This window comes from Scleropages formosus, chromosome 18 (genome assembly GCF_900964775.1).
Source record: "Scleropages formosus chromosome 18, fSclFor1.1, whole genome shotgun sequence".
Taxonomy (NCBI): domain Eukaryota; kingdom Metazoa; phylum Chordata; class Actinopteri; order Osteoglossiformes; family Osteoglossidae; genus Scleropages; species Scleropages formosus.
Genome location: NC_041823.1, coordinates 12,198,639 through 12,226,246, shown reverse-complemented (window position 1 = coordinate 12,226,246; position 27,608 = coordinate 12,198,639). Strand labels below are relative to the sequence as shown.

Sequence of the window (27,608 nt, the reverse complement as noted above, 5' to 3'; positions counted from 1 at the left end):
ATAATTCTTTAATTATAGTAAGAAAAAACTATAGAGTCTTGTCTGAAATGTGACTCTTGTTGAGAAATTGCATAACGGAGTGTTTATAGTAGAAAATGTGTTCAGTACCGTTCTGGGTATCGCTGGATGTAGGTTTGGGTCTGTTCAGCCATGGTTAGACCACTTGGGCAAGTGTGTCTGGTGTTGAAAGACCGGGGACACCCAGTTACCCCCAGGTAATGTCACTGATGATGTGCCTTGGTACATCATAAGACATATAATACACACACACACACACACATTTTCAGAACCGCTTGTCCCATATGGGGTCGCGGGGAACCGGAGCCTACCCGGCAACACAGGGCGTAAGGCCAGAGGGGGAAGGGGACACACCCAGGACGGGACGCCAGTCCGCCACAAGGCACCCCAAGCGGGACTCGAACCCCAGACCCACCGGAGAGCAGGACTGTGGTTCAACCCACTGCGCCACCGCACCCCCAAGACATATAATATATAAAGGAAAAAAATCCCTGTGACAATCTGCTCTATTTTGTTTACGGTTACTGAATACGTAGCTGTAATTTCTTTTCTGTGAAAAGTTTTTTTTGCACATTGGCGATTCAGAAATCTCATGAATTTTGTATGAGGTGGTAACCGGTGTGTCTGACTGATACGCCGTCTCTCTGGCAGCCTTGATGTGCCGGAGGTGGGGATGAAATTTCAGCCCCAAAGAAGAGCTGCAATCAGTGCAGCTCCTGGAATCACAGTCCGTATTCTACCTCGGCATGGCAAAAAACCGAACACATCAGTGTGTCATACTCTCGCCTCAGCACATAACTGCCTCACACTCGTCACATACAAAGTCTATAGACTTATCACTCAGTGCATCAGTGTTATACTCTCAATACAACGCAACATGCCACAGTCTGACAGACTTAGTATTTATAGACCTAACTGACTTCATGCATGTAATAATTTTTACAGGTTCAAAACATTACTTTCTCGGAGGTTTAACATGCCATTTTTTTTTGAGTTAATACTGTACATTAATGTCTGAAGACCCAAAAACTTCTTGTTATATAGAACGGATGCATTGCTGACTTACAGGCTCAACAACTCACTTCCACAGACTCACTAATGCACACTGCTAGACACTTGGTTTTACTCAGCTACATTTTAAACTGTTTTAATGTTTTTTTAAGTAATTTACAATCACTCATACTATTTAAAAATATTTAACATAATATTTCAAGCCAAGAAAGCAAAAGTGAGCATACTCTATTTTAATTTACTGCACCTGTGCACAAGGAAATTCCCAAAACAGTTATTACGCTGTAATTGTGCAATATCTTCCCTCGACAAAAGCACGTTACAGATAATTATAGTTGTAAATAACAGTGATTGCTATGCATCACTATGAGTAATTCATAAGAACACACTTGGTTTTAACATGCTTATCTTGAATTGTATCATACTTAATTTTTAATATTGGCAATTACAGAGAACATAATCAATTATGTCATTTTGCTGTGTAGAAAACTAAAACCACATGTGCGCATTTGCAGCAGGTGGAATATTAATTAAGCATTTTAATTAGGCTGAAAGACATGTGAACAGTTTTCACCTTTAAATTCTTTAATAGTTGCCGGACTAAATTAATAAATGTAATAAAAATGTAATTTAAATTGTTTGGGATTAAAATATATGCTAATTAATATCATTTAATTTTCCTCCTAACATTTCTAGACTCTTAAAGTTTAATGAATAAATAAATATGTTCACTGTTAATTTACAAAACATAACTCTGAGTTAAGCGGGGCTCGGTGGGTTGGACCGGGTCCTGCTTTCCGGTGGGTCAGGGGTTCGAGTCCCGCTTGGGGTGCCTTACGACGGACTGGCGTCCCGTCCTGGGTGTGTCCCCTTCCCTTCCAGCCTTACTCCCTGCATTACTGAGTTAGGCTCCGGCTCCCCGCAACCCCGTATAGGACAAGCGGTTCAGACAGACAACTCTGAGTTGATTCAATTTTAAGATTTTTTTTTCCCAGGATGTTGGAAGTAGAAATCTGCCATTTGGAATTATGTAAATACTACAGAAGTTTATATTGAAAAGCCATCTCCAGTTTTTTCCATTTTTTGTGCTTAGAGGTTAATTTTCTTGAAACTGTGTTCCTGTGAAGTTTTGTAAAGTAAGTTTTAATGCTTGGAGCTTGAAGGAAGGTTATATGGACATATATTTTCTGCACAGGGGACATCCATTTTTGGTGAGGAACGTCTCCTACTCAGAGACACTGAATGGCACAGATTGAGTGTTATGGGGACCACAATCCAGAATGACTGTTGGTCTCTGGGTGGTAAACTGTTTGTAAAGGCCAAGGAATTTGTGTGTAAATATTTGGATGAAAAGCTCTTACTGCTTGTGTGTTTTCCTTTGGTTTGCGCGCTCCAGTTTGAAAAGAAACCGATTTCGAACTTCAAGTCATCGACTACGCCACTCGCAATGGTTTCCCTCAAAAAACATTTCCAGGTCTTTGTGTTATTTCTGGGGGGCGTGGTGGCGCAGTGGGTTGGACCGGGTCCTGCTCTCCGGTGGGTCTGGGATTTGAGTCCCGCTTGGGGTGCCTTGCGACGGATTGGCGTCCCATCCTGGGTGTGTCCCCTCCCCCTCCGGCCTTACGCCCTGAGTTGCTGGGTAGGCTCCAGTTCCCCGCGACCCTGTATGGGACAAGCGGCTCAGAAAATGTGTATGTGTGTGTTATTTCCTTTGTGATTATTGATGTCTGGGTATTAATGATGGGATGTTGTACTCTTTTGCAGAGTACCTTCAATAGCGTGCAAGTTTTAGAGTGTAGAGGAGCGGAGTGACGGTATTTTTTGTTCACTTAGCGCTGCTGTCTCACCGTACCTGGGTGGTGCGAGAGAAGGTGGGTTTGATCCCTGCTCAGTCTCTGTGGAATTTGCATGTTCTCCCCGTGTTTGTGTGGGTTTCCTCCCACGGTCCAAAGACATGCTGTTCAGGTGGATTAGTGACTCTAAAATCACCCCTGGTGTGTGTGAGGGGCAAAGAGAGTGTGTTTCACTGGTAGATGGATGAGTGACCCAATATAAGTAGTTTATATAGCAGTGTAAGTCACCTTGGGTGAATAAGGTATGAGCTGATAACACTATACAGTATTTTTTGGAAGTCGCTTTGGAGAAAGGCATCCGCTAAATGAATAATTGTAAATGTAAATGTTTGGTCATGTGTGGTTTTTCTTTGCAAGAACAGGGAGTTCTATGTATGGGTGTGTATGTGTGTTGGGGGAGGGGGATTAAGATGCTCAGCTCTGTTTTGCCAGCACACTGGTTGCGGTGCTGTCTCCTCTTACCACAGTAAGAAATTTTCTGGTTAGCACGGACACTAAATCCCTGGGGAATTTGCATGATGAGGGTGGCACATGGCTTCTCAGACCATCGCTGCCCGTGTCTGTTCTTCGGAGAAAGTTTCTGGATTTAAGTCGAACCAGACACAGAAAACAGTCATTAAACGGGGCATGCAGACGTGACGGGGCCCTCCCCATCACTGGATTGTGCTAGGGTGAGCGCTCTGTGTGGCTCATGGGTGGTAGGATCTGTTTAAGGCACCAGGCTCCTTGTTTAGAGTCAGCTGGGTGGTGTGGAAGCAGAGGGCTCAGTGTGGGTGTTTTGCAGAGTTGTGGTACAATCACGGTGGGAAAACCTGGGGTTGGGTCAACGGCTTGATGTGGAAAGTTCGGAAACCATGTGGATGACCGGTGGTGGCAGTGTTTACGGGTCGGTCACCACTGGATGAAAGAAGTCCCACAAGCAGAGAGTAGAGCTGGATGGAAATGTTGTCATCGGCTCGGGAAGTTGTAGGGGAAACTCGCCGATGCGAGCAGCACCACATTCAGAGGAAGTCAACAGGGGGTTGGCCTCTCCACAGGAACTTCCTGCCTTCAGGCCATGGCCACAGTGTCCTCGTCCACCCCCGCAGGCTTGTCCCAGCACGCACCTCTCGGCTTCTCTGTTCGTGTCCTGAAATGGGCAGTATACCTACACCCACGCTAAATTCCACTTTGGGAAACAGTGTGCTCACTGTGGGCGCAAGAGGCATGGGAACCACTCAGGTGTTAACGGTAAAAAATTATTTTTATATTCTTGGGCACCAGAATTGTGGGGGCTCCAATGGCAATTGCTTCATTTGTTATTTTTTTCCAAATCATTTCACTAGCAAGGCAAATATCACTTAGAACTAAATCACATTTTTGCCTGTAAATATGTGCAATACATTATTAATAAATTAACAGTAGTCTTAAAGTGTGCATCTTATGCCCCCCCCCCCCTCCGAGTGCTGAGGTGCTCCAGCCTTGGCTGCCACCGGCTCTACTCCTAATTCCTGTGGGAAGCCTTTCTTGGTTGCCCCACGTCAGGATAATGAGCCTCACTTCACCCTGTGAGGGTCCGCATGGGGGATCGAGTGTCTCCTGTAATAATCAATCCCTTCATTTATTCATGACCACTCAGATCTGGCCGAATGGCAACCACGGATTTAGTAGGCGAGGGGCCGCTCAGATACGTCCCAGAGGCTGTGCAGCAAAAGGCACGTTCTGGCTGAGAGGTGGCTGGGCAGCCAGTGTGTGCTGAAATCACGGTGTTTAATAAGGATTGAGAGCTCAGTCCTTCTCCCTTCCATCTCACTGGAAGGAGTTGTGAAAAAGAAGCACACTTTTAGACCTTTAGACCTCTCACTGTTATACAGTGGACAGAAAAGGCAAAAAGAAAACATTTTAGTCTTGAGTTCATCAGAGTGTTTGTCTGCAGTTTAAGAGAACTATGATAAAAAGATAGGAAGTAAGACATAGAGGTGCAAGGATTGCTCCCTCATGTCAGATACTGGTAATTCAGATCATTTGCAAGTGAAGCATGGGGTGTTCTGCAGAAGAATGCAACAATAAAGCATATTTTCAAAAGGCCAGAACCATTTAGGGTGTCATGGAAATTGCTATCAAAGAAACAATGGGGTGTCCAGACAATTAGTGTGCACTGCAGCGATGAATTATAAACATGTGTCGCTGAGTTGTGGTATACGTGATAGCCTGAACGTGATAGCTTGTCAAGTGCACGAGATACAGTGCTAAGCTCTGTCATCCGTCAATGTCGCCTGTCTTGTGCAGTGATGATTCACCTGAATACAGTCAGCTGTTAAAGTGACACATTTGATGAGAACGTTCATGCCTCACACATTTGCAGTTTGCTCTATGCCCTCTTCTGACAGAGTGACATCTATATTTAAAGTTCACATTTACAGGGTATTTTTGCTTCTGCAGAGAAAAAGTGGTCAATAGCTGCGATCTCACATACACATATTATGGCACTTGACTTACAGATGCATTGCACTGTGTGTTTAATGGGTGCAAAGGGTTGATAAAGGGGATTGTAAAAACTGCCTAAACTGATGCTATGAGCAGAATTTGTGCAGGCTTACAACTTGAGGATCTGAATGACAAAGCAGATGTGAAAATGAATGGTTGCTCCTTTGGAGAGTTTAGACTCATTTTTAAAGACACTCTTTGGTGTTAACTAATTAACAAATTTTCCAGTATTTTCTATAACGTAATTTGAAATGTGGAAACATGACTCATATAAATAGATGCACATACTGTATATAGATACACAACATATACGTATATGCATACATTCATACATACATACATACATATATCTATATGTCGTGCAAATGATTGTGCAAATATATAAGGTAAAACTACATATGTGTGTGTTCGTGTGTATATATACTGCATATATATATTCAATTCAATTTATTTTTATAGAGCTCTCTTCTCACACAGTGACACAAAGCGCTTGAACACAGGTATAGAGCAAAGAAACAAATGCATTAGACAAGGAAGCAAAGAAACTACAGAAGTAACGTAATACATTATCAATGCATTTTTAAAGCTATAAGTATACCTGGTAGCCACAGAGGACAGGAACAAAAACTCCCAACTGAAAGTCGAGGGAGAAAAAAACCTCAGGGGGTCCAAGTGCCAGTGACTGCCCACCCCACCTGGGTATTCTAGATTAAATAAGAATTCTAAGTTTACAAGTAATAATGATATTGTTGCTGTATGGTAGCTTGATTTCACAGTTCAGCAAGGTATGTCTCATCCGTCATGGTGGCTGGTCATCATCTTCAGTCAGCCTGGGGTTTGTCTGTGACTGCCGACCGGCCTCCTCTGGTCTTATTGTAGAGAGACAATGCTCAAAAAGAAGAAATTGTTAGTAATTAATAACGTGAAGAAATAAGTTTAATACGTTTTGACACAGAGGTGGGAAAACCTGAAACGCAGCCAAGTGGAATTCAATTTCATGGTGATACATGTAAGTGTTGCATGATAGATAGGCGATATATTGGAGTGAACATGTAAGTCTTTAGTCTGGATGTAAAAACTGATACAGATGGGCCATTTCTGACAGTAACTAATACACTGTTCCACGGTTAAGGTGCTCTATACCTAAAGGCACGGCCTCCTACCGAGGTCTTGTAATCAACTCTAAATGTAACAGGGAGCCAATGCAGCAATTTCAGCACTGGTTTTATTGTAATACTTCCTAGTTCTAGTGACAATTCTTGCAGCAGCATTTTGTCAACTGTAGCTTGGATACAGTCTGGTATGGACAACCTGATAGTAAAGCATTGCAATAGTCCATCCTGCTTGAAACAAAAGCATCAACCACTTTCTCAGCATCCTGCCTACATAGGAATTGCCTTAATTTAGCTATATTTCTCAAGTGAAGGAAGCATGATTTAGTCAGAGCATTTACATGATATATAAATGATGGCCTCCCATCCAACAGGACACCAAAATCCTTGACACAATCTCTACGCTTGAAGCTTATACCATTTGTGGTAAAGAGTAGTGTGATTGTGTCAAGAGTTTTGGTATTACTTCCCACCACAAGTACCTCTGTTTTGTTGCCATTTAGAGATAAAAAATTTTTTACTTATCCATAGTTTTATAATGGTAAAACAATTAGCTAAAGACACCACATGTGAGGGGTCATCAGGCTTAAAAGAAACGTATAGCTGTGTGTCATCGGCATATGAATAGAAACTTACATTGTGTTTATGACTGATGTCACCCAATGGTAACATATAGATTGAGAACAATAGTGGACCCAGCACAGAGCCCTGTGGCACACCATATCGAACCGTAGTTGAGATGGAGGGGGTGCAGTCATCTGATTTCAATACAGATTGTTCACGGTTAGCTAAGTATGAAATACATATAAAGAGAATACACACACACACACACTTTCAGAACCGCTTGTCCCATACGGGGTCACGGAGCCAACCCGGTAACACAGGGCGTAAGGCCGGAGGGGGAGGGGACACACCCAGGACAGGACACCAGTCCGTCGCAAGGCACCCCAAGCGGGACTCAAACCCCAGACCCACCGGAGAGCAGGACTGTGGTCCAACCCACTGCGCCACCGCACCCCCCTATAAAGAGAATATATATATATATAATATAAATAATGCATTGCACTCAGTATGGCTTGTTGTAGACTGCTTTTTGTAAAACCATCTGTTTTGTGAGCTCTCCTAGTCATTGGTACCTTGAACATTCACATTGGTCATGAATGTTCTGCAGGGTCAGGCTTGGCCAAGGCTCAGCACTTGGAACTGCAGAAAGGGTGCTTGTTTCTGGAATTTGGAAGAATTAAGGTGGGGTTGGGTGAAGGTGCCTGTGGCCCTGGCCATGTTAGCAGAGACACAAACAGAGAAGTGATCATTTCAGCCCATGTGGAACACTGGTGTATGAACTGGTCCTGCTTCGCACCCGCGGAGTGAGAATCAGCAACACACCAGAATAGCCCAACCACACATGAGGAAGTGTGTATGTGTGTGAGGTATGGGGGTGGGGGAACTTTGAAATGTGTTTTCGATTTTTTTTCTAGAAACAATATTCATGTCGTGTAAACTGTTAAAATAAATAGTTTTCACACCTCTAGAGAAAGGCTTTGAAGTTTTCACGGAAGTCAAAACCTAAAATAAAAAGGATGGTTTGTACAGATACTCGTTTGAATGATATGCTGAAGATGGGCTATTTTATCTTATTCAAAGGAGCAACTAATGACATGTTCGATGGTACGAACACGCTTGTGTCCGACCTGAGAATTTGACTTGTGAAGCTGATTATGTGCGTATGGTTTGCATAATTATCACTTAAACGTTTTTTAATCATAACAAGAACCATCTGTTTAAGTTTATGAGCAAAAAGCTTGCGTAACAGTTGTTGATTATTTCATGTTCGGTGGAAAGTAGCGCTTACGTCGCAAGCTAATTACTTCCTACTTTAATTATTATTGATTGCGCTTACAGCCACTATCCCACACCTACCAGAACTAGAACTGTAAGGGATGCAAAGCTGTTTGTTGTTGTTATCACAACATCAGAGACCTCTTCAGAAGACCCCAGAGTGCATATGAATCCTCATAAAATGACACAGTGTGTAACGTACATATTATAAGCACAAGATTTGATGGTGGTATCAATAAAAATGGTGGTGTCTAGCAAATCAAATGTGCTTTACTCTTCATCTGCTGTGGAATACACTGTTGTTTACAGTGACTCGTTGATAGTGTCTGGAGAGAAGCATCTGCCAAATGCATAAATACAAATGTGTATAGAAATACACCACCTGATGAAGTGTACTGTAGCACATGAATGAGGATAGTGCCTCTTTGGCCTGAGGTGGCTCACACTAAGCAAGTGTGGGACATGCCATGTGGTCCTACCTGTCTGGGCTGTAGAAGCAAGGATTGTGCTGCTAGGGTAGTGACGTGGTGACCCTATTCGCCAGGACCCCGCTCCACGGGGAGAGCCAGCACAGGACCACATCTGACCCAAATTAGGATGAGCTCATTGTGTACTGCAGAGAGTTTAATAGTGCTCCCAGAGAGCAACGCCCAGGCTGCGTTGCCTCTCATTCCAGCGTCTCTGTGTCATCCCAGCCTGGGGCCACCACACGTCAGGGAGAGAGAAGGAGACTGATCTGTGAGGAGAAGAGGGATCTGCACGGAGCAGAGGAAGTGAGAGATTAGTAAAGAAGAGGTACAGAGGAGGAGATGTGTCTGTATGGAGTAGAAGAAGAGAAGGACATGGAGTGGAGAAGTGGAAGAGAGGAGGAGAATGGTCTGTATGGAACAGAAGAAGAGGGGTGGATGGACTCTACCTGGAGTGGAGATTAGAAAGAGAGGAGGACCTATATGATCTGTATGGAGTGGAGGAACAGCAGGAAAGAGGGATGTGGTATAGACTGGAGCAAAGGAAGAAAGGTAAATGGAATGGAGAAAGAGAGGAAATGAATAAGGGTATGAGAGGAAAAGAGGGATAGGTACTAAATAAAGAACAGGTAGAGAAGTGCCTATGGAGTGGAAGAGGCTGAGAAGGCTCTCTACTGAGGCTTGGAGGCAGGAGACAGGAGTAAAAGTTAGTCTGGGAGGGATTACAGTAAAGTTAAAGATATAAAGGGCATCACGGCACAAAAAAAGCCATTGGTGCTTTTCAAGACGTTCCCTTCCATATATACAGAGATACAGAGAACTGATCACCAAAGAAATTCAGATCTTCCTTTGAAATGGTGTGTTCTTAAATAAATTAAGTGTCAACTGTACATTTTTAGATGACAAGCACGACTGACATGGACCTGATCAGACCGCTGTATTTTAACTTCATTAGTCAACATGTGTGAGTCAAAGGACAGCAAGGCACTTTCAGACTGAACTGCACATATTGGCTCTGTCCTGATTCTCAAGGGCTGTGTTAACCAAGTCATCCTGGTCACCCCATATGCGTCAACATCCCATGCCACCCGAATGTGCCAGAATGCACCTCCAAATCCACGGCACTTCTGGTACCCGAGAACCGATCTTTCACTTGCTAATAAAAGTCAGGCTCTGTCGTGAGCCATTAGTGTTGATTTATTTGATCAGATTCTTATTATTTCCTCAGCTCAAACCCCATGGCACTCTCCTCCCGCGTCTGATTAAAGGCAGTAAATCACTGACATGTCCTGTGTAGTGTTTACTCAGAGCGCCAGGCAGCTGCAAGCTCTTTCAGGCCGCTGTTTCTCCCCATGTTTGGCCTCGTTGCCATGGCGACTGCACCAACGCGTCTCACGGTGTCTGGAACTCGGCCGCGGGCTGTTTTGGTTACATTTGAAAGTTCTTAGCTGCTGCGTCTACCAGAGTTAGCATAGAGTGGAGGCCCTCGTTGTTGGATAGGAGGAGGGATATGCGGGGGGGAGGGGGGGGGGTTGTTGAAGGAAAGCCAAGAGCATTACATCAGTGCTGGATTGCAGTCAGAAGGGAAGGATATGAGTCAGTGGGCTGGCTGCGCCTGGCTTTTTCTCCTCCCTCCTCTTGGGCGGCTGCCAGGCTGCTTGTGTTTGAGCCACACGGCCAAAGACTCGGGACTCGGGGGGAGGGCAGAGGGCCTTTGGGGGATTTGGGCATCAGAATCCTGTGCTTAGAGCATGGGCACAGACATGCCTTTGAGGAGGTAACATCTTGCTGAAGCTCTCCAGCCTGGAGAGGAGGAGTTTGCAGCGCTTAGCATTAGTAATTCCCAAACGGGACAGAAGAATGAGGGCTGGGTGTTAGTGGAATCAAGGGAAACAAGAGTGAGCGAGAGCAAGGGAGAGAGAAGGGGAGCGAAGGGAAGAGACACGGAGTGAGCGAGGGAGAGGCAGGGACCTCTGGGAGAGTGGTGACGTCATGCTGAAGTTGCGAGGTGCTCAGTAATGTGAGAGCGCAGGGTCAGAGCTGCTCCGCATCTACCTGCTCCCCTGGGGGGAGTGGACTGAGGGGTGCTTATTATCAGTCCTGTCAGTGGAGCTGCAGCCTGGAATTGTTCATGCACACACATATAGGCACACACACACACACACACACATGCACATGCATGCTCATATTCAGGCGTGTGGATGGACACAAGCGGGCGCATTCATGCACACATGTGCATGCATACAGATGAATCTCATGCATGCATGCATGCACACATGCACACATATGCATTTACAGAGACATGATGCTGCAAAACCACACAAGGTTATGCACACTTGCACACACGTGTATCCTACACTGCAAGATGTTTTGTGGTCTTGTACTTAGCATTCTAAGTGAGAGATGAATTTTGAACTTCCTTTGTTAGTGGGAGAGGGAAACTCAGCCAAGGAAATGTTTTTTCCCAGACCTTCTGGACGGCTTTGGCTGTTGGTTTTTCCACAGGAGTCCCTGCCACAGGTGAGGTGTGCTGACACATCGACACGATTGGGGAATCTGTGCAGCTTCAAAGACCCCTTTCTTCTCCCACGGCCAGAGCCGCCCCTAATTAACTCACTTTCCTGCCCTGTGCACATTAATTTGCTTTCCTATCTGGCAAGTGACAAGAAATCGCCCCTTTTCTGTGGCAGACGGTGCGGTACATGGGCAAGGGCAGTTTCATGTGCCCCTGAGAGGTGATCTGGCTCTCATGTTTTTCCAGCCACTCTGGAAGTCATACTGAGAGCTGGTCAGCATTGCTCAGCACTGGGAAGAATAAAAGTTGTTTGTGGAGTGAGTGATGGGCATGGGAGTGGACATTGCAGTGATTCGGTGTGAGATTCAGTTGCTGAAGGTCATGCAGATGTACATTAGTAATGCACTTTTCTGATGGAGTCATAGAACAGAAGGTTAAAGCATGTTTTGAGCAAAAGTTTGAGCACCCTTACCAGAAACTATTTTTTTCGTAACTGATAATGTTTTAGATCCAGGTCAGTAGTTTGAGGTGTCCTTCAGTCTTCTTCTCCACATAGTTCTTGCACAACTATGATGTGTGTTTTGGGTCGTTATCTTGCTGAAGAACGTTGGACTGCCCAACTAGTTCTAGACCTGACAGAACAGTATGTGTCTTAAGAATGCAATAATGGCCATTATTAATTGGTTGAGATTGCCATGGATGTAGTAAAAATTCCCAGCTTTGGTTTACAAAGTGGCCCCACACCATGATGCTGCCCCCTCCATGCTTCACAGTGGGAACCGCTGAGGTGCAAATAATCTGCTCATGCTTTCTGCATTTTATGAATACTTAACTGTTGCACTCAAATATTTCAAATTTTAACTCGTAACAGTGATTGCCTGTCGTCAGATGTCCAGTTTCTGTGTTTCGGTCTCGGGCAAGTTTGGTTTACAGCATCAGTGCACAAACATTTGTAGAGCAAGCACATAAAATCACACCATGCATACAACAGATGGAGCAGGACCCTCTGCAGCCAAGAGCATACATTTTTGTTAGCTTAGCAGTGATTTGATTACTTTTGTGGTTCTTGTACTGGAATTAAATAATGAAAAAACGTTCCTGTTTCACGGAGCAATGCAAGTAGGGGAAAGCCTACACACTGGGAACAATTGTTTGCTTTCGTCAGTGCTCTGTGGTTTTCTGGACCTCAATAAAACATGCATTGTCACTGAGTGCCTGGTGTGCTACTCGAGGATAAATGTGTATTTACGATGGATCGGGGCCCCGGCAAGGAATGTCGCTGAAAAGAAAAAATATCAGACCTGTAACGTCGAAGGGTATTGGTCAATAATGAGTCTGAATGTTGTGACGTGTTGTTCGTGGTATAAGCAAACGATTTCAGGCTGAAATAATACAGCCGTTTGTTCAGGTGGGTGAGAGCAATCTCTGCTAACCCTCCTGTGTCAAGCATTTTAATCCTCCACATGCTTTCGCTCTGTTCACTTGTATAGCATTGGGAACACGTAACTCCTGCAAATGAAACGATGACTTTGCTGCTACAGAATAACAAGAAATCAGGTTTCGGTTTTACATAGCGGGCATCTAATAGACCTCAATGGCCCTTCACTTGTCATGTTTAACAGGAGATGTTGTTAAGGTATAAACCACTTGAAATTGTCAAGGGTGTGTCCGTATAGCGACCACGGAATGGCTGAGACATGAGACCAGCTGTCCTTCAGCGGAGATGGATGCAGCCCGCTGACGCGACGTTACGCATCGTGAAAACAGATACCTCACTGTGGGCGAGTCTGAGACCAGGCCAGGGCGTAGAGCAGATGTGGACACCACGAGAGTCATTGTGCCGGCACTTGTTCTCATGCACGCTGTGTTCTTGCGGGTAGGGTCAGTCTGAGTGCAGGGACCCGTGAGCAGCTGGGTCCGAGACCTGAAGATGTCATGACTTTTCTCAGTCTGCTGGCCTGGGCTGCACCACGCCACGGCGTCATGGGACCCTGGTCTCTGCTGCTCTTCCCTTTCCTACACGTGCTGCATGTGTCTAGCAAAAAATATTGGTATTTCTTACAAGTCATCTTTCTTTCTGAGTGTACCCTATCTATATGTTTTACTGGAGTAAATCTGGTTATTTTAGAGGATTTTGGAACAACTCAAGCTAACTGCTTTTCCAGAATTTCAACAGCCTAGTGCTTGGTATGACTGGAATATCCCTGTAATTTTTGACCATGTTGTTCAGTAGCTAATCAAATGCTGAACTTCAGAGATTAGCTGAATTTTATAGATGGGATGGATAGCAGTTAACGAAAAGGCTAGTAAGTGTCAGAGGTTTACCTCTTCCCTGTCTCTCCCTGTGACTACAGGCCCTTGCCCGGTTCAATGTCCTCCCTGCTGCAACTGCGCAATCGACCCCGGCAGCCACTGCCTGCTTCCATGCCCGGCACACTGCCTGACCCCACCATGCCAGGCTCCTCCGCTGTGCTGATGCCTGTAAGTACTCAGGGATGTCAAGAGAGTCTAGTGGCTCCCCCCCACCACACTCTCATGTTATCTTTTGGCATTTTTTGAACAGAAGGTCTCTCATGGGTGCAGCATCAATTCCCGTCTTATTTGGACGTTCAGCTTTATAGTCTTCAACCCTGCTTCTGACCGTCGACTCACGTACCCCCTCCTCCTACCACCGTACAACTACAAAACATTTCTGAGACCTCTATCTGTGCCTGTCTTACAACATGTTATTACTTATTAAAAAGAGCGTTTGCCGGAGTGCAGTTTTATCCTTTTAATCCTTCTAAAAAAAAAAAAACGTCTTTAACAGCTTTCAGCCTGTGCAATTTTTGGTCTCCATGAGAACTGTAGTGATAACAGCATCAGAGAGGCCCCACCCATCAGTTTTTAATGACACCACATGTTCTCTATAACACAATCCAGCCCGTGCTCCGGCTGACCATGCTCAGTGTTTGGTAAATTAAGACCTGTCAGTACTGCACAGGTGACTGACAGCTCAGGAAAAGGGGTCCAGGCTCTGACAATATTTTCATACAAAATACACTTAGGGCAATTATGGCTCCACGTGGCGTTTTTCTTCCCGGCTCTGGTGGAATGGCGGCTGACGCGTTTCATCTGGTCCCAGCTCAGCGGGGTCTGTCGGGCTTTGTGCTGTTGTCTCTGATGCCCCGAGTCACCTTGCATCAGTTATATGACACTTACAAATATAACTCAAAAATTCTAACTTTCATTTACTCTAGTATTAAGATCTGCACTATCTATTGAGCTCAGAAGTCTGTATTGAGTTGCTATAACAAGGCCAAGGGAGCGATATTTGCATAATTTAACACACCAAAGGAAGCAGCAGATGGCATAGTGATTTACGTTTATTTATTTAGCAGACGCTTTTCTCCAAAGCAGCTTCCAACAAACTGTATGTAGTGTTATGAGCCCACACACCTTATTCACCATGGTGACTTACACTGCTAGATACACTACTTACACTGGTTCACTCATCCACTCACACACTATGGGGGAACCTGAACAGCATGTCTTTGGAGTGTGGGAGGAAACCGGAGCACCCGGAGGAAATCCACGCAGAAATGGGGAGAACATACAAACTCCACACAAACTGAGCAGGGATTGAACCCACATCCTCTCGCACCACCCAGGCGTTGTGAGACAGTGAGACCGTGCTGCCTGATTAGAACCATGGCCTTACAATCCAAAGGCCTGTATCTGAATCCCTTTTCCTGCTGTAGTACCCTTTGATCACGGTACTTACCCTGAACTAATTTGGTAAAAAGGACCTAACAATGTAAGTGGGTAAATAATAACAGTAGCTATGTATACAAACATAGTAAATGGCCTCGAATAGAGATGTCAGCTAAATTTTAACACTTCTAGAACCGTGACTAAGCACGATACAAGTTCTCTTTAAGTGTGACATAGGACACTCCGTTTCAGGCGAGCCCATACTCACATGTACGCATTCTTCCGAGGGCAAAATTCAGCACAAATGTATTTTGCACATATTCCTTTCAGCCAAAGGTTTGTCACATTTGACCTACTCTGTCACAAACAACATGCACTTACTGCTGTGCTTCTCAGGCTATTAATAGTTTTTCAAGATATATTCCATTGTTGCCTGGCTTCCTGTGTTAGTTTCTATTTCACTCATGTCTTCATTCGGCTCGGATGGCATGTGGAGGCCGAGATGTGTGAAACAAGCCATAACTGGCAATAGGTTTGGGGATACATACATCTCGTACGTATCGTGAAAACTCTTTTAGTTCATAAGGCGCGTGAATCTGCCAGTGTTATTTTTCACACTTTTCTGCAATGAGATCACTAGGGTTTGTGTCACCCAGTGTGGTAACTCATGGTGTCACCACCCCCCGTGGACCTCCTCTCGTACCAGACCATACGGAATCCTTAGTAATGTACTGTATTTTTCACTGTTACTCGTAAATCGTAATTCCCGTATATCACTGAATGTAATAGCATAGTAGTGACATAAACAACTAGCAAAATTAAAACAACACCTTTAAATTACAATATCATACACACAGCCTAAATGTATTTACATTTACATAGTTTCATGTGGTTAAAGTGAAAATTCGGTAAGGAAACAATAGAATTTGTAAATAAGTAAAAAGGTTTAACAACTAGGGGGGTGTGGTGGCTCAGTGGGTTGGACCGGGTCCTGCTCTCCAGTGGGTCTGGGGTTCGAGTCCCACTTGGGGTGCCTTGCGGCGGACTGGCGTCCCGTCCTGGGTGTGTCCCCTCCCCTTCTGGCCTTACGCCCTGTGTTGCTGGGTAGGCTCCGCGACCCCGTATGGGATAAGCGGTTCTGAAAATGTGTATGTGATATAGGTTCACAAATGCTAATTACCACAGTACTGTAGCTAAAACACCAGTAAATGTGACAAAATCAGTGACTGTAAAAACAGCAGCAACTGTGAAAAGGAGAGCTCGTGTGAATGAAATCATGTGATTTGAAGCGCCATTGTAATTGGGTAATAATGAGAGCTCTGAGTGGAACACATTAGAAGGTTCGAAAGCTGAATGGGCATAGAGTTGCTCTATTGATACTTGTCAGCTAGGCCTTATTACAGAAGTTGTGTTATTTACATTTATTGATGCTTTTCTCCAAAGAGACTTAAAATGTTAAGGTTAATTATTACACGCTTACAATCATTTACACGGCTGAGTAATTTTTACTAGAGAAATGGAGGGTAAGTACCTTGCTCAAGAGTACTACAGCCAGAAGTGGGAGTCAAACCTGCAACCTTTGGGGCCAAAGGCAGTTGCTCTAACCACTATGCTACCAGCTGTCCCCATGTTGTGACTAACTACATATATATTTTTATAAAAAATAATACATTTCTGCTGAAACACACACACACACACACACACACACACACACACACACACACACACACACACACACATTTTCAGAACCGCTTGTCCCATATGGGGTCGCGGGGAACCGGAGCCTACCCGGCAACTCAGAGCGTAAGGCTGGAGGGGGAGGGGACACACCCAGGACGGGACGCCAGTCCATCGCAAGGCACCCCAAGCGGGACTTGAACCCCAGACCCACCGAAGAGCAGGACTGTGGTCCAACACACTGCGCCACCGCACCCCCTTCTCTGCTGAAACACTGCACAAAAATTTTATAGACAGTCATTTTGGTGTCGCCCACTCCGATGGTGTGCCCCGGTGCGGTCCGTTGCTTTTCCGGATGGTTCTGTTGAGCCGTCTGTGTCGTATCACATGCGGCATGCGTAGTTAATATTGCGTGTTGAAACTGTCCCCTTCAGATGGAGAGACCGATGTCCATGGGCTCCAGCCTGATGGAAATGCAAGGCCCCACCCACAGCAGCTCTTGCTCCTCCCCTCACGTTCCCTCTATGCACTCAGAAGCTAAGCTGGTGAGTTCCACAGTACATATGAATGCGCGCACATACACAGATACCGTTGGCACGCAGCAGTGTGTGCACGCATTTGTTCACGCATACATACATATACATGTTCGGTTGGCTTCCGAACCATTTTTTCCACCGGGCTGTCCAGGAAACCCTTTCTCTGGGCTTTTTGTCATTTGGGGCAGAATCAAAGCCTGGTCTGGGTCGGCCAGCGCCGCGCCAGAATGTTGAAAGGGCCCTTTATGTGCCTGTGAGAGGCCGCCTGTGGATGGCTTGATATATGTACAGAACAGGCACTATAGGTCCTGCAACTTTTTCGCACTTGTCCAACACGGGAAAAAAATCCCGAGCTCCAATGACCTCATTTTAGACAAAGCAGGCAGTTAGAGCAGAATATGGGCGATGCACGAGAGCACCGAGGGCCTGTGAATCGGGCGACATGGCACGGCAACCGGACCTCCGAGGGACCTCGGTGCCGCGCTGTCGCACGGCGGTTTGCCGTTCCGCAGGCGTTCCTGCGTGGGGACGTTCCACGGAGGCTGGTGAGAGGAGAGCACCTGAGGGGAGGCCAGCCTCAGGGCGACGGGATTCTGACTCGGCTGCTGACTGACCGCGGGGAGCGTCAGCTGCTGGGACATGTCTGCGCACAGGAAAGTGGAGCTCGGCACTAGGCCAGACGAAAAACATGCTTTGTTTTCGATGTGAGTAACATTTCCGGCAGGTTCTCGCTCATGTTTATTTTGCTTATTACAGGTGTGAAACACAGCTTCGTTCCTAAACTTTATATTATTTATACTTGAAATAATAATTTGTACTTTTGCTGAGAGGTATGTAGAGGACACCTGCGTTTGATTTTATCCATATTGCGAACACTTTTCCCGATAAAACGCAGTCCAGGTTATATATTTGTGCTTTTTACAACAGGTCGACAGGTAGTGACATACTGTACGTTCGCATTCTCATCATCCTCATCATTCTCATCTTCAGTCTCTTGTTTCGCCCCACAAGTCTTCTTTCATTACCGCACATTTCAAGTGTCCATCTGACACTGGCGGATTTTCAATCCGAGCTTGGATGTACAAGTGAGCAAATGTGATAAATGGAGACCGCTGTGCCACCCTTTCCCAGGATGAGTCACATCTCTGGTTGTGGCTGTTGCCTTGTGTGAGGTCCCGAGCAGCAACACCGACGCTAAAAACTGCACCCCGTCTCGTGTCCCCGCGGGCAGCACCAGTCCCTGTTGACTCAGCCCGTCTGACCTGCTCGACAATTTGTTCTCTCGTGCTGCTCAAGAACCTAAGCTTGTCCATATCACTGTGTGGATGTGGGTGTGGTGGGGAGTTGCTGAGCAGAACAGCACACGCGTACACACACGTACACCTGGACGCTCTGCCGGTACTTGTAACAGATGAGCAAACTGGACAGGACAGTGAAAGTGAAGCGACCAAGTGTCCCACGTCTCTGGGAACTGCTGCAGAAAAGCTGGGGAGAGATGGAATCTCATTTCCGCACCAAAGTTGTTCACCAAATGCCTTGCGGAAAAAAAAAAAAAAAAATTTCCAGCCTTCCAAGCTTTTCACTGGTATTACGCACACACATATACACTTGAAGGCATCATTTGCATGCAAGCATACAATACAGCAGCCACACGTACTTACAGAAGCACACATGTATTTGTGTGTTCCTACACACCGAATGTAACTAGCAATCAAGCCGTGAGGTGAGCGGGAGTAATTATACCTGATCCCAGAGCGAGGAGCCTATTCCTGCATGCCGTCTTTCATTTAACTTTTATTTTTAGAGACACACAAGTTCCACCCTCACTCACACTCTGACCAGTATTTTTATCACTCATGTCTTCTGTTGTGCCTCTTCCAGAAGAATGACTTAGCGCTGTAGCTCGCAGTGTCTTTTATTTCCTTTACGCGATGCGTTTTTCAGATTTCTGAACACGATAAGGAAAAAGTAGCTTGCTTTTGTGGAGCAGCAGTGCAGTGGTGTTGAAATACACAGTCTAAAAACTACATTAAATTGCAGGTGCACTTTTCTTTAGGAAGGGATCAAAACTTTATACTCTAACGTGTAAGAGAGAATGTGATAACGTGGTCTACAAGATTCGTGTAGTTGAAAATGCAGTTCAAGTGAGTTTCAACTTTCAAGTCCAGTGAAACATTCATATTATTGGATATTTCTTAGGATGGTCAGGGTAAAGATCATGGAATTTATCTGTTGTTACAGCACTGGAAATTTGCTGAAAGTGTGATACATATGAATTACATGCAAATCTACTGAAATGTATTTGTGCTGCATCCTATACCACTCTGTTTTACTCACTTGGTTTGGTACAGGTTATTACTCCGTTTTTCTCTCTTTGTTGAAGAATAAATGTAAGTGTAAATGAGAATTATTGTAAAGGAGGCATTAACGAGATTGCTTACGTTGCCCTGACTTCCTGTTTGCGTTGACCCCTGACGCGCATTAATGTCGGCGCACGGCACACTCCAAACGGTACGCTGAAGGATTGCTAGGTACAGTGCGTAACAGTACGCGTTTGTTTGACGCTCAGATTAAACGTAGCTCCATCGGTGCTCTGTGTGTGTTCACGGCTGTAAGCACTTGACCACAGCGTGAAGTGGGGCAGTGCAGGATGCGTACCGCTCTGTGCTTGTTGCAAACTGTTTTGTGGAAGTTGTTGTTAGCTTCTCGAGTGCCCAGCTGTTTCTTTGTGCCATGACAGTGGTTAGGGGTATGGTCAGACTGAGACGTGAAGAGTTCACTGGACGGGGTTCCTCATGCGTCCCATCATCTGTGTGGGGAACACATGTAGGTGCGTGAGAGCGCCGACTGACACTGGATTGGCGGCATCTGGCTCCCTCCACCGCTCTCATACCGCTTTTTCTTTCACTTACCCTGAATTACTCCAGTACGAATACCCAGCTGTATAAATGGGTCTGATTAGCAAGTCGCTTTGTATTAAAGTGACAGCTAAACAACAAAATAATAATAATTCTTCACATATGTGTTAACAGACGAACTTTACTCTCTACTCTGTGGGCTCCGCTGTAATTTGCCAAAAAACTGGGAACATTTTCTCCAGCTGAAAGCTGGACACTGAGGAAAGTCACAAGAAAAAGTAGAGGAGCATTTTCTTTAAGTTCAAATGATTTCTGTAGTTGTCGAGGGAATCGGGAGGTTCGAATGGGAAAAAGAAAGTGCAGTAAGTGTGGTTTTGTAAGCTCATACTGATGGACTCTGATAGGGCCTCCTGTGAGCAGTTAAATGAGGGAGCAGCAATGGACCCCCCCTTCCTTGTCCACCAGAGGCATTGTGGGTCCTCAGACCCATTTCCGCTGCAGTCAGTGCTTCCTGCTGTATCCTCAGCCATGCAGAGCCCAGCATGGCACATGCATACCTATATATCTAAAACCCTCCTTTCGTGTTTTCCACGGGACTTGATGTCCACTCTGGGTCTATAAGGCTTGGGGAAAGGTGGATGGGTGGGGACTCTTGGATCTGACCCATTGTGGTGCATTGTGGTCCTGCTGGGAAGGCCCTCAGAGGCACACACTGGCTCTAATTGGTTTTGCAAGGAGATGCAGCCGCTGTATGCACCATCTCTGGTATAAATACTTAATGAGATCGAGTGAAGTGGCATGTCCCGGTGGGACTTCTGGCTCAGATGCTGGGAAGGCATCATCTCGTTCTGAACTAGAGGGGACTTAAAAACATAAACAACAACAAGCTGGCGTTTTTGTGACCCAAATTACTGCCCAACACCTAAAACACTACACCACTCCTCTTCCTAACCATTTTTCTCTTACTTCACTCATTTTGTGTGCGTTGCAGAGTCCGTGCCAAGTTAGTTACATCATATCCTCTTTGCATGGTTGATGAAAAATTCTGATATAAGATACGCCTTGCCAGTGAAGGGTCAAGATATGTGTGTGTTTATGTGTGAATGAGTGGTAAGTTAAAGGAGTGCCTTTCATGCAATACAACGTTGTCCCATCACTGAATATTTAAGAACACAGAAAGTTTCAGTAACTTCATCCCCCCGTTGTTTAATTCCTTTCTTTTTCGTGATGAAAGAGTTTCACTATCCGTCTCTGGCAAGAAAGCGGGACGTCCAATCTCGCTCTTATCGCGTATATGAAAACAACTCTGCATTTGGAAGCTTTTGCAGTGGAAGCCTGAAATCCAAACGGATAGAATTTCAAAGGGTCACCAGCGTTAAGATCTGTTTTTTGGAGAAGGTGTTATCAGTGTTATTGTTTTTTAGACTGAGGGTGATTTTAACCAAGAGGGCCAAATAAGCCTTTATCAATGAAACCCAAGCCAGTTTTTTTCAAATCTGTTATTTGTTACATTAGTAATTATCTATTGTTTACCCTGTTACTAGGAAAAATAAATGTGTCACTAGGCTCTGAAGTAGGTGCTGAGTTTTTATGAGGTAAACAATACTATATGCTCGAATGCTGAAGGCCCATTGGTTCTTGCACTGGCACAGGTTCAGCCAATGACGTAATTGTTGGCATACCCTAAATGTGCTCCGTTTTTCTTGAAGAAGGGGGAAAAAAGAGGCAATTCTTAAAGAAACATGTCATAATAGAAAGTGATACCATCAAAGGAGGGTAAAGTGATCCAATGGAAGGGAATACCAAAGACAGAATTTATACCTCCATATTTTATAAAAGAAACATATGTCATAGAAACCAATTTTCTGAATTTTTCAGTGAGGACCTTTATTTCTTAACTAAGTGAGTAATTTTTTTTCCTGATTACGGTAAGATGAAGCATTACGGGACAGCAGATAGCATAGTGGTCAGAGCTGCCGCCTTTCAATTAAAGGTTGCCAGTTTGACTGTTACATCTAGCTATAACCCTTGAGCAAGGTACGTACCTTAATTTGCTCCACCTGTATAAATGGGTAAATAGTTGTAATTCATTTTGGAAAAAAGTGTCAGCTAGATGAATGAATGTAAATTAGCTGACAGAATTTCCATGTCCAAAGAAACACCGTCAGAGATTGTTTTACTCTCAGCAGTGATATGGTACTTCCAGATTTACAGCACATGGCAGATGAACAAAATATTAGTGTAGATTGTGTGTTGTTGTAGCACAGAACTTGGGAAAAAATATACCTCATTTTGAGAAAAACATTATATTTAGACACAGTTGAAGAAACATGAGTAGGAGTGATTTTAGACTACAATTTCCAAGCTGATCCTGCAGGTTGCTGTGCAACGCTCTGAAAGTCAGTGGTCATGTTTGGGTTGACCGTGGAGAGTTATAGCTGCAGCCTTAAAGCACATATTTTGTATAATGAGTGTGATGGAAATACAGCAAGGCCAGAGCTGAAAAGAGACATTTTTCACAGTAACTGGGAGGTGACGGGAGTCTGCTTGGGGAATACTGATTAGTGACTGACGCCTCTGGACTCAAACATTGGGCTTGGAGACTGTGAGGTTCAGCTGGATCTTCGATGTCCACACTCACCCTGGCTTCCCAGGTTCAGTTTCATCACCATAAAAGGTGCTTGACTAGAAACTGTTGGTTGTGTGTGTCTTGCAGAGGATACAGCTCGGTGTTCCACGAAGGCCTGAGATCCTGTATGAGGTTCTTTCTCGACACCAAGCGGTGCAGGAAGAAGATGTGTGCCTAAAGTATCATGGCATTATCGCACATGCATATTTAATTTGAAATTAATATTCGAAAGAACTAGACATTGTTGGAAGTACTTACTTGTATCAGCGGTGAGCATGAAGCACTGGGCTTGATTTGACACACTGGATCTGGGAATGATGTACTCTCTGAGGAGGAGAAGGGGGACAGCCAGCAGTCCAACAGCGCTTTGTTTTCCTTTGGATCACCAAGTGTTTTCCTAGCTGTGCGGACAGGGGTGTGTCTGTGTCGAGGGCAGTCGGGCATGGTCGGTGTGTTGTGAATGGGTTAGGCCCTTTGAGGAGCGGGGTTTGTGCAAGACCCAAGTGTGACCGCAGATCGCTGTTCTCAAGAAGGCGGCGGACCTCCGTGTAGGGTCGTTCGTGCGGGAAGAGGGACAATTCAGCTCCGATTGGAGATCTTCAGCTCTTGAGCTCAAAAAAAGACCAGTGGGGAATACTTGATTCCCAGGAGCAACTCAGTCATTATTTATGGTGCTCCTCTAAAACTCCCTACATCTTCTTTGCATCAGAACTTCATTCTCTCAGTATTTACATTTACATTTATTCACCTAGCAGACGCTTTTGTCCAAAGCCACTTAAAAGAGGTACTACGTAGTGTTACTAGCCCACACACATTATTCACCAAGGTGACTACACTGTTAGATACACTACTTGCAAGGGGTTACTCATCCATGCATCAGTGAAACACACTCACTCTGTGACACTCACACACTCTTTTTCTCCGAATTTACAGTGAACGTAAATGTACCGCCTTTATGTAACATCAGTCTGTGACCGTGAGTATCGCAGCCATTTACATTTTCTTAATTTATTATTTTAAAACAAAAGATGAACGTCTGACATTTTCCTTGCCTTTAACAAAACGTAACCCACGGGATGAATATTTTCAAAGTAAGGACACAAATGAAGAAAGGATAAATGAAATAAGAACAGTTATCTGTAATTCACAGCCTTTCTAACAAAACATCATAGCAGAAACACAGACCCTGGACTAAGAGTTGTCACAGGGGCAATTCTGACAAGGCATGAGGAAGCCTAGGGAAGGAAATGACAACCAGGAGCCAAATGACTAGACAAGGAAGCGGAATCCAGAAACAGGTGAAGGATGGTGAAAACCATCAGAACTGTAGACAGAGGAGCAATAAACAGGATCCAAAGGGTGAAAGACATTGACTCGCAAGTCTTCAGCCCACATGCGAGCAGGCGTGGTCCTGACACACCAGACATCAAGTGTCATTTTCTACTGGTCTCACCAAACACGCTCCTCCGTCTGCTCCCTGATTCGCAGTAGGTTGCGGGGACATCGGTGATCGATGCCCCGTGTGTCCAGATAGTGGGGCTGCCCTCTGCTGGATGGCAGTGCTCATCATTCCGAAATAGACCAACTGCATTCAAATCACCAATGAATTCTATAATTTGTATAATTCTGCAGCAGTCCTTCAGAGTTGTTTATGAGTTTGTTTGTGGAGGCCTTTCAGTCTGTAGCAGATGCTCTGTCTGTTGCGTGAGGACAGCCCCGAGGGGGAAGTGGATCTCCGCTGCTGTCATTCACTTTGCTTTACTCAGCTGGTTGACTTGTGTACAGCAGATCCAGGCCTGCAGATGTGATGACACTGATGTACACACTGCTGGAAAAGAGCCATGAGATCCACTTAAAGCTTTTATACAGGTCAGCTGGTAGCATAGTAGTTAGTGCTGCTGCCTATGGATCCTATGGTTGTGGGTTCAATCCCCACCTCTGGGTATAGTATCCTTAAGTAAGGTATTTATCCTGATTTGCTCTAGTACAATTACCCCCCTATCTGAATGAGTAATTGTGAACTTGTCCTAAGAATAATATTATAAGCTGCTTCTGAGAAAAGGGTTAGCTAAATGAATAAATGTAAGCGGGTGTGTCAGAGGGGATGCAGTGTGTAGATGGGGAGAACAGGAGGGCTGCCCTGTGGGAAAGTGGCTAAGAGTGGGGAGTCCAGCTTGGGAGCATCTGGCCCAAAAAATTACCCAGTCCTTTTCAATAGCCAGTGTTTCTGGGTGGGTTGAACCACAACCTCTGGCCCCAGTGGGGAAACACAGCTTTTACTCACACAGCGCTGGCTGTGCTCACAGTCCTGTCAGAAAGCAGTTTAACAGCCACCCATGCTGGGAGGGGGTAATGCGGGCAGAGGGGGGTACTTGGGGGGACTAAGCTTTCTGTTGTTGGTTACGGCCTCTTGGGGGGAGAGGAAAATGTAATAAAGTGAACTGAAGGGGGGCATTGAGTGTGAGGCTTATAGACTGGGTATGGCTGCGACGGAAGGCAGGGTGGGGTTTGTGGGAAAATGAGACCCTCTCAGGGTCTGGCAGTGGCTGTAATGAGACCCTTGCTCCCTTACAGCAGATGGGGTCCCTCACCTGGGGACCAAGGGCCTACAAATATCACTGCCAGGAAAGTTACTGCCGTGATTTATTTGGCAATTATGCCACATATATGTACACACGTACTGTATACACACACACACACACACACACACACACACACACACACAAGCACACGCACCACCCGGCTCTCATGCCGGAGCCAGGAACTCCCGGCTCCTGATACTAATGAGGTTCACGAGAACAGGCCCCAGCATCCGTTCTGCATCCACTCACAATTGCTCTCCAGCTGCAGTGAACAGAAGCACATTTATTTGGACTTGTATTTATAACGATGGTGCTTAAATATTTCAGTTCAGATAATTCCAATAATTCCAATGTCTGAATGTGGAATTTGCTTAAAAACGTCATTTGAACATTCATTCTAAGAAGCTGCTTTTAAAGAAAATATCAAGTTGCGAAATCTGAATATTTAATAATTAATTTATGCACTGGGAGCTCATGATAAAGTTACAGTAATAATCAACAGCCACTCACTGGTTGATAACTGCATTTATCAATCGTATCTCCAGGCCAACCTGTGCGGTGTCTTTGATCTGTGCTCGCACTTCTTGCGCTGCTCGGACGAAATGCATCTTTTTTGCCTGGACCTGTGTCTTGCGCGCTCTTTCTCATGTTATGGTTTAACACTTCTGCTCGTGTCAGGAAGGCCACAGTGCGAAGAAGCTGGGGTGCTACAAACGCTGCGGTCTCATCAGCGAGCACATGGGTGCACACATCACGTTCGCCATCGTGTAGCAATCACAGTTTGCTTTCCGTAGCTCTTGCAGTTAGAAGAACGTGTGTGTTTATTAGCGATAGGGTAAGGGTTAAAAAGATAATGTTTCACTACAACCCCCACCCCCATCTCTACCTCTTCCAGGACAATGAGACCCAGGTTATATGAAATACACATATTTCCTTAAACCTATTACTTCTGGGCTGGAGATGTCAACTAGGCGCTGTGGTGGTCCTCACCCGAAAAACTGTCTTTCCTTCCTGCATCAGACTATCCGGACCTCAGTGAAAATGATAATGCAGATTTCCCATGTGGTTTCTTCTCGCTGGGAAACTGTGCACCGATGCGTAGGAAAGTGTTTTTTTTGTTTTTTTTTTGTCTTAAGTTGTCTCAAGGAAATTTGCTGGACTTATATTGCTCTATGCATATTTGCCACTTCCAGACACGTGAACTGTGCAGTCGAAAGCCGTCGTTGTTTGTACGGCACAAAAACATGCTGCCAGTTATACTATCATGCTCTTGTACTAATTACTGTGAGTATTGTCAGTTATTAACCGTTGCTTATGTATTGGTGTATTGTCCAAGGTTACAATGCTAGGTTTGCATACTGATCTATTTATAGTGATTCACTCATTGATACAGCTGGGCAATGTTCACTGGGGCTGTTCGGAGTGACTACTTTGCTCACATGTACTATAGCGGAAGGTGGGATTCAAACCCGAATTCTTTGATGGCAAAGCAACCACTGTAATCCGCTACGCTACTCGCATTTTGAGGGAGCTGCGCAATATGGGGCGAATGCTGCCGCTGGCCTTGTATCCACGACCCGATCCCATGCAGCGCCCCTCAATTTCACTCGTACCAGTTGTGTGGGAGCGAGTCCCCGACAAGGCTCTCCGCAGGCCCCCTCTGGGAGGCGCCGGGACCCGGCCTGATAAGAGAACGGACTGATTGGATTAATAAAGTAGAAAGAGCGATAGCTCTGCCAGCTGGAACGCCATCAAAAACAAAAACGAGTGCTGGGCTGGCCAGCCGTCTCTGCAGAGGAGAGGGATGTAGACTGATCTCCTCCCACAGCCGAGATCCCTCACGCTCCCACCAGCTCCATGCCCCACCCCCCTCCAACACCCCCTATCGGCTGGCAGGGGTCCAAGCAGACTTAACTCCGGACGAACCGCTTAGAACTCACCAGCCCGGTGCTTGGTGAGCAAATTCCACCCAGTTCTGTGGGAACGGGCGAGGCGGGCTGGGGCGGGGAGGGTCCGCTGTGGCTGGCGCGGTACGAGATAAACTCATGGCATCAACCGAGGGCGCGATCATGGGGTGGCGATGGAGCCAGGTGCCGACTGACCGACTGTCGCTAAAGGATGTGTAGCTGCGCATGATATGTGAGCTAGGCTCAGCAACCAAAGAGTACTGCTCACTTTAAGTTAGCCTCACTGACACACGAGTGTGAGGGTATGGACGACGGATGGAGGCAGCAGTTGAGAATTGAAGTAGTTGGACCAACCCTGACCCTAAGGAGCCTTTTCTTCTGCAAAGAAAAATGTCAAAAACCTACACTGTATTGATCTTGATCGTTGCTACCACTGGGTGCGGAA

The 27,608-nt window shown here is 45.4% G+C and overlaps 1 protein-coding gene across 4 annotated transcripts in view; it reads left to right on the top strand.

Annotated features, from left to right (window-relative positions):
* Positions 1 to 27,608, top strand: part of creb5b (cAMP responsive element binding protein 5b) — a 55,169-nt gene that overhangs the window by 15,516 nt on the left and 12,045 nt on the right. For all 4 annotated transcript variants that reach the window (XM_029259826.1, XM_029259828.1, XM_029259825.1 and 1 more), the window contains 2 exons: positions 13,636 to 13,762; positions 17,086 to 17,196. In XM_029259826.1, the coding sequence (XP_029115659.1) occupies positions 13,636 to 13,762; positions 17,086 to 17,196 (238 nt within the window). The remainder of the gene's footprint in view (positions 1 to 13,635; positions 13,763 to 17,085; positions 17,197 to 27,608) is intronic.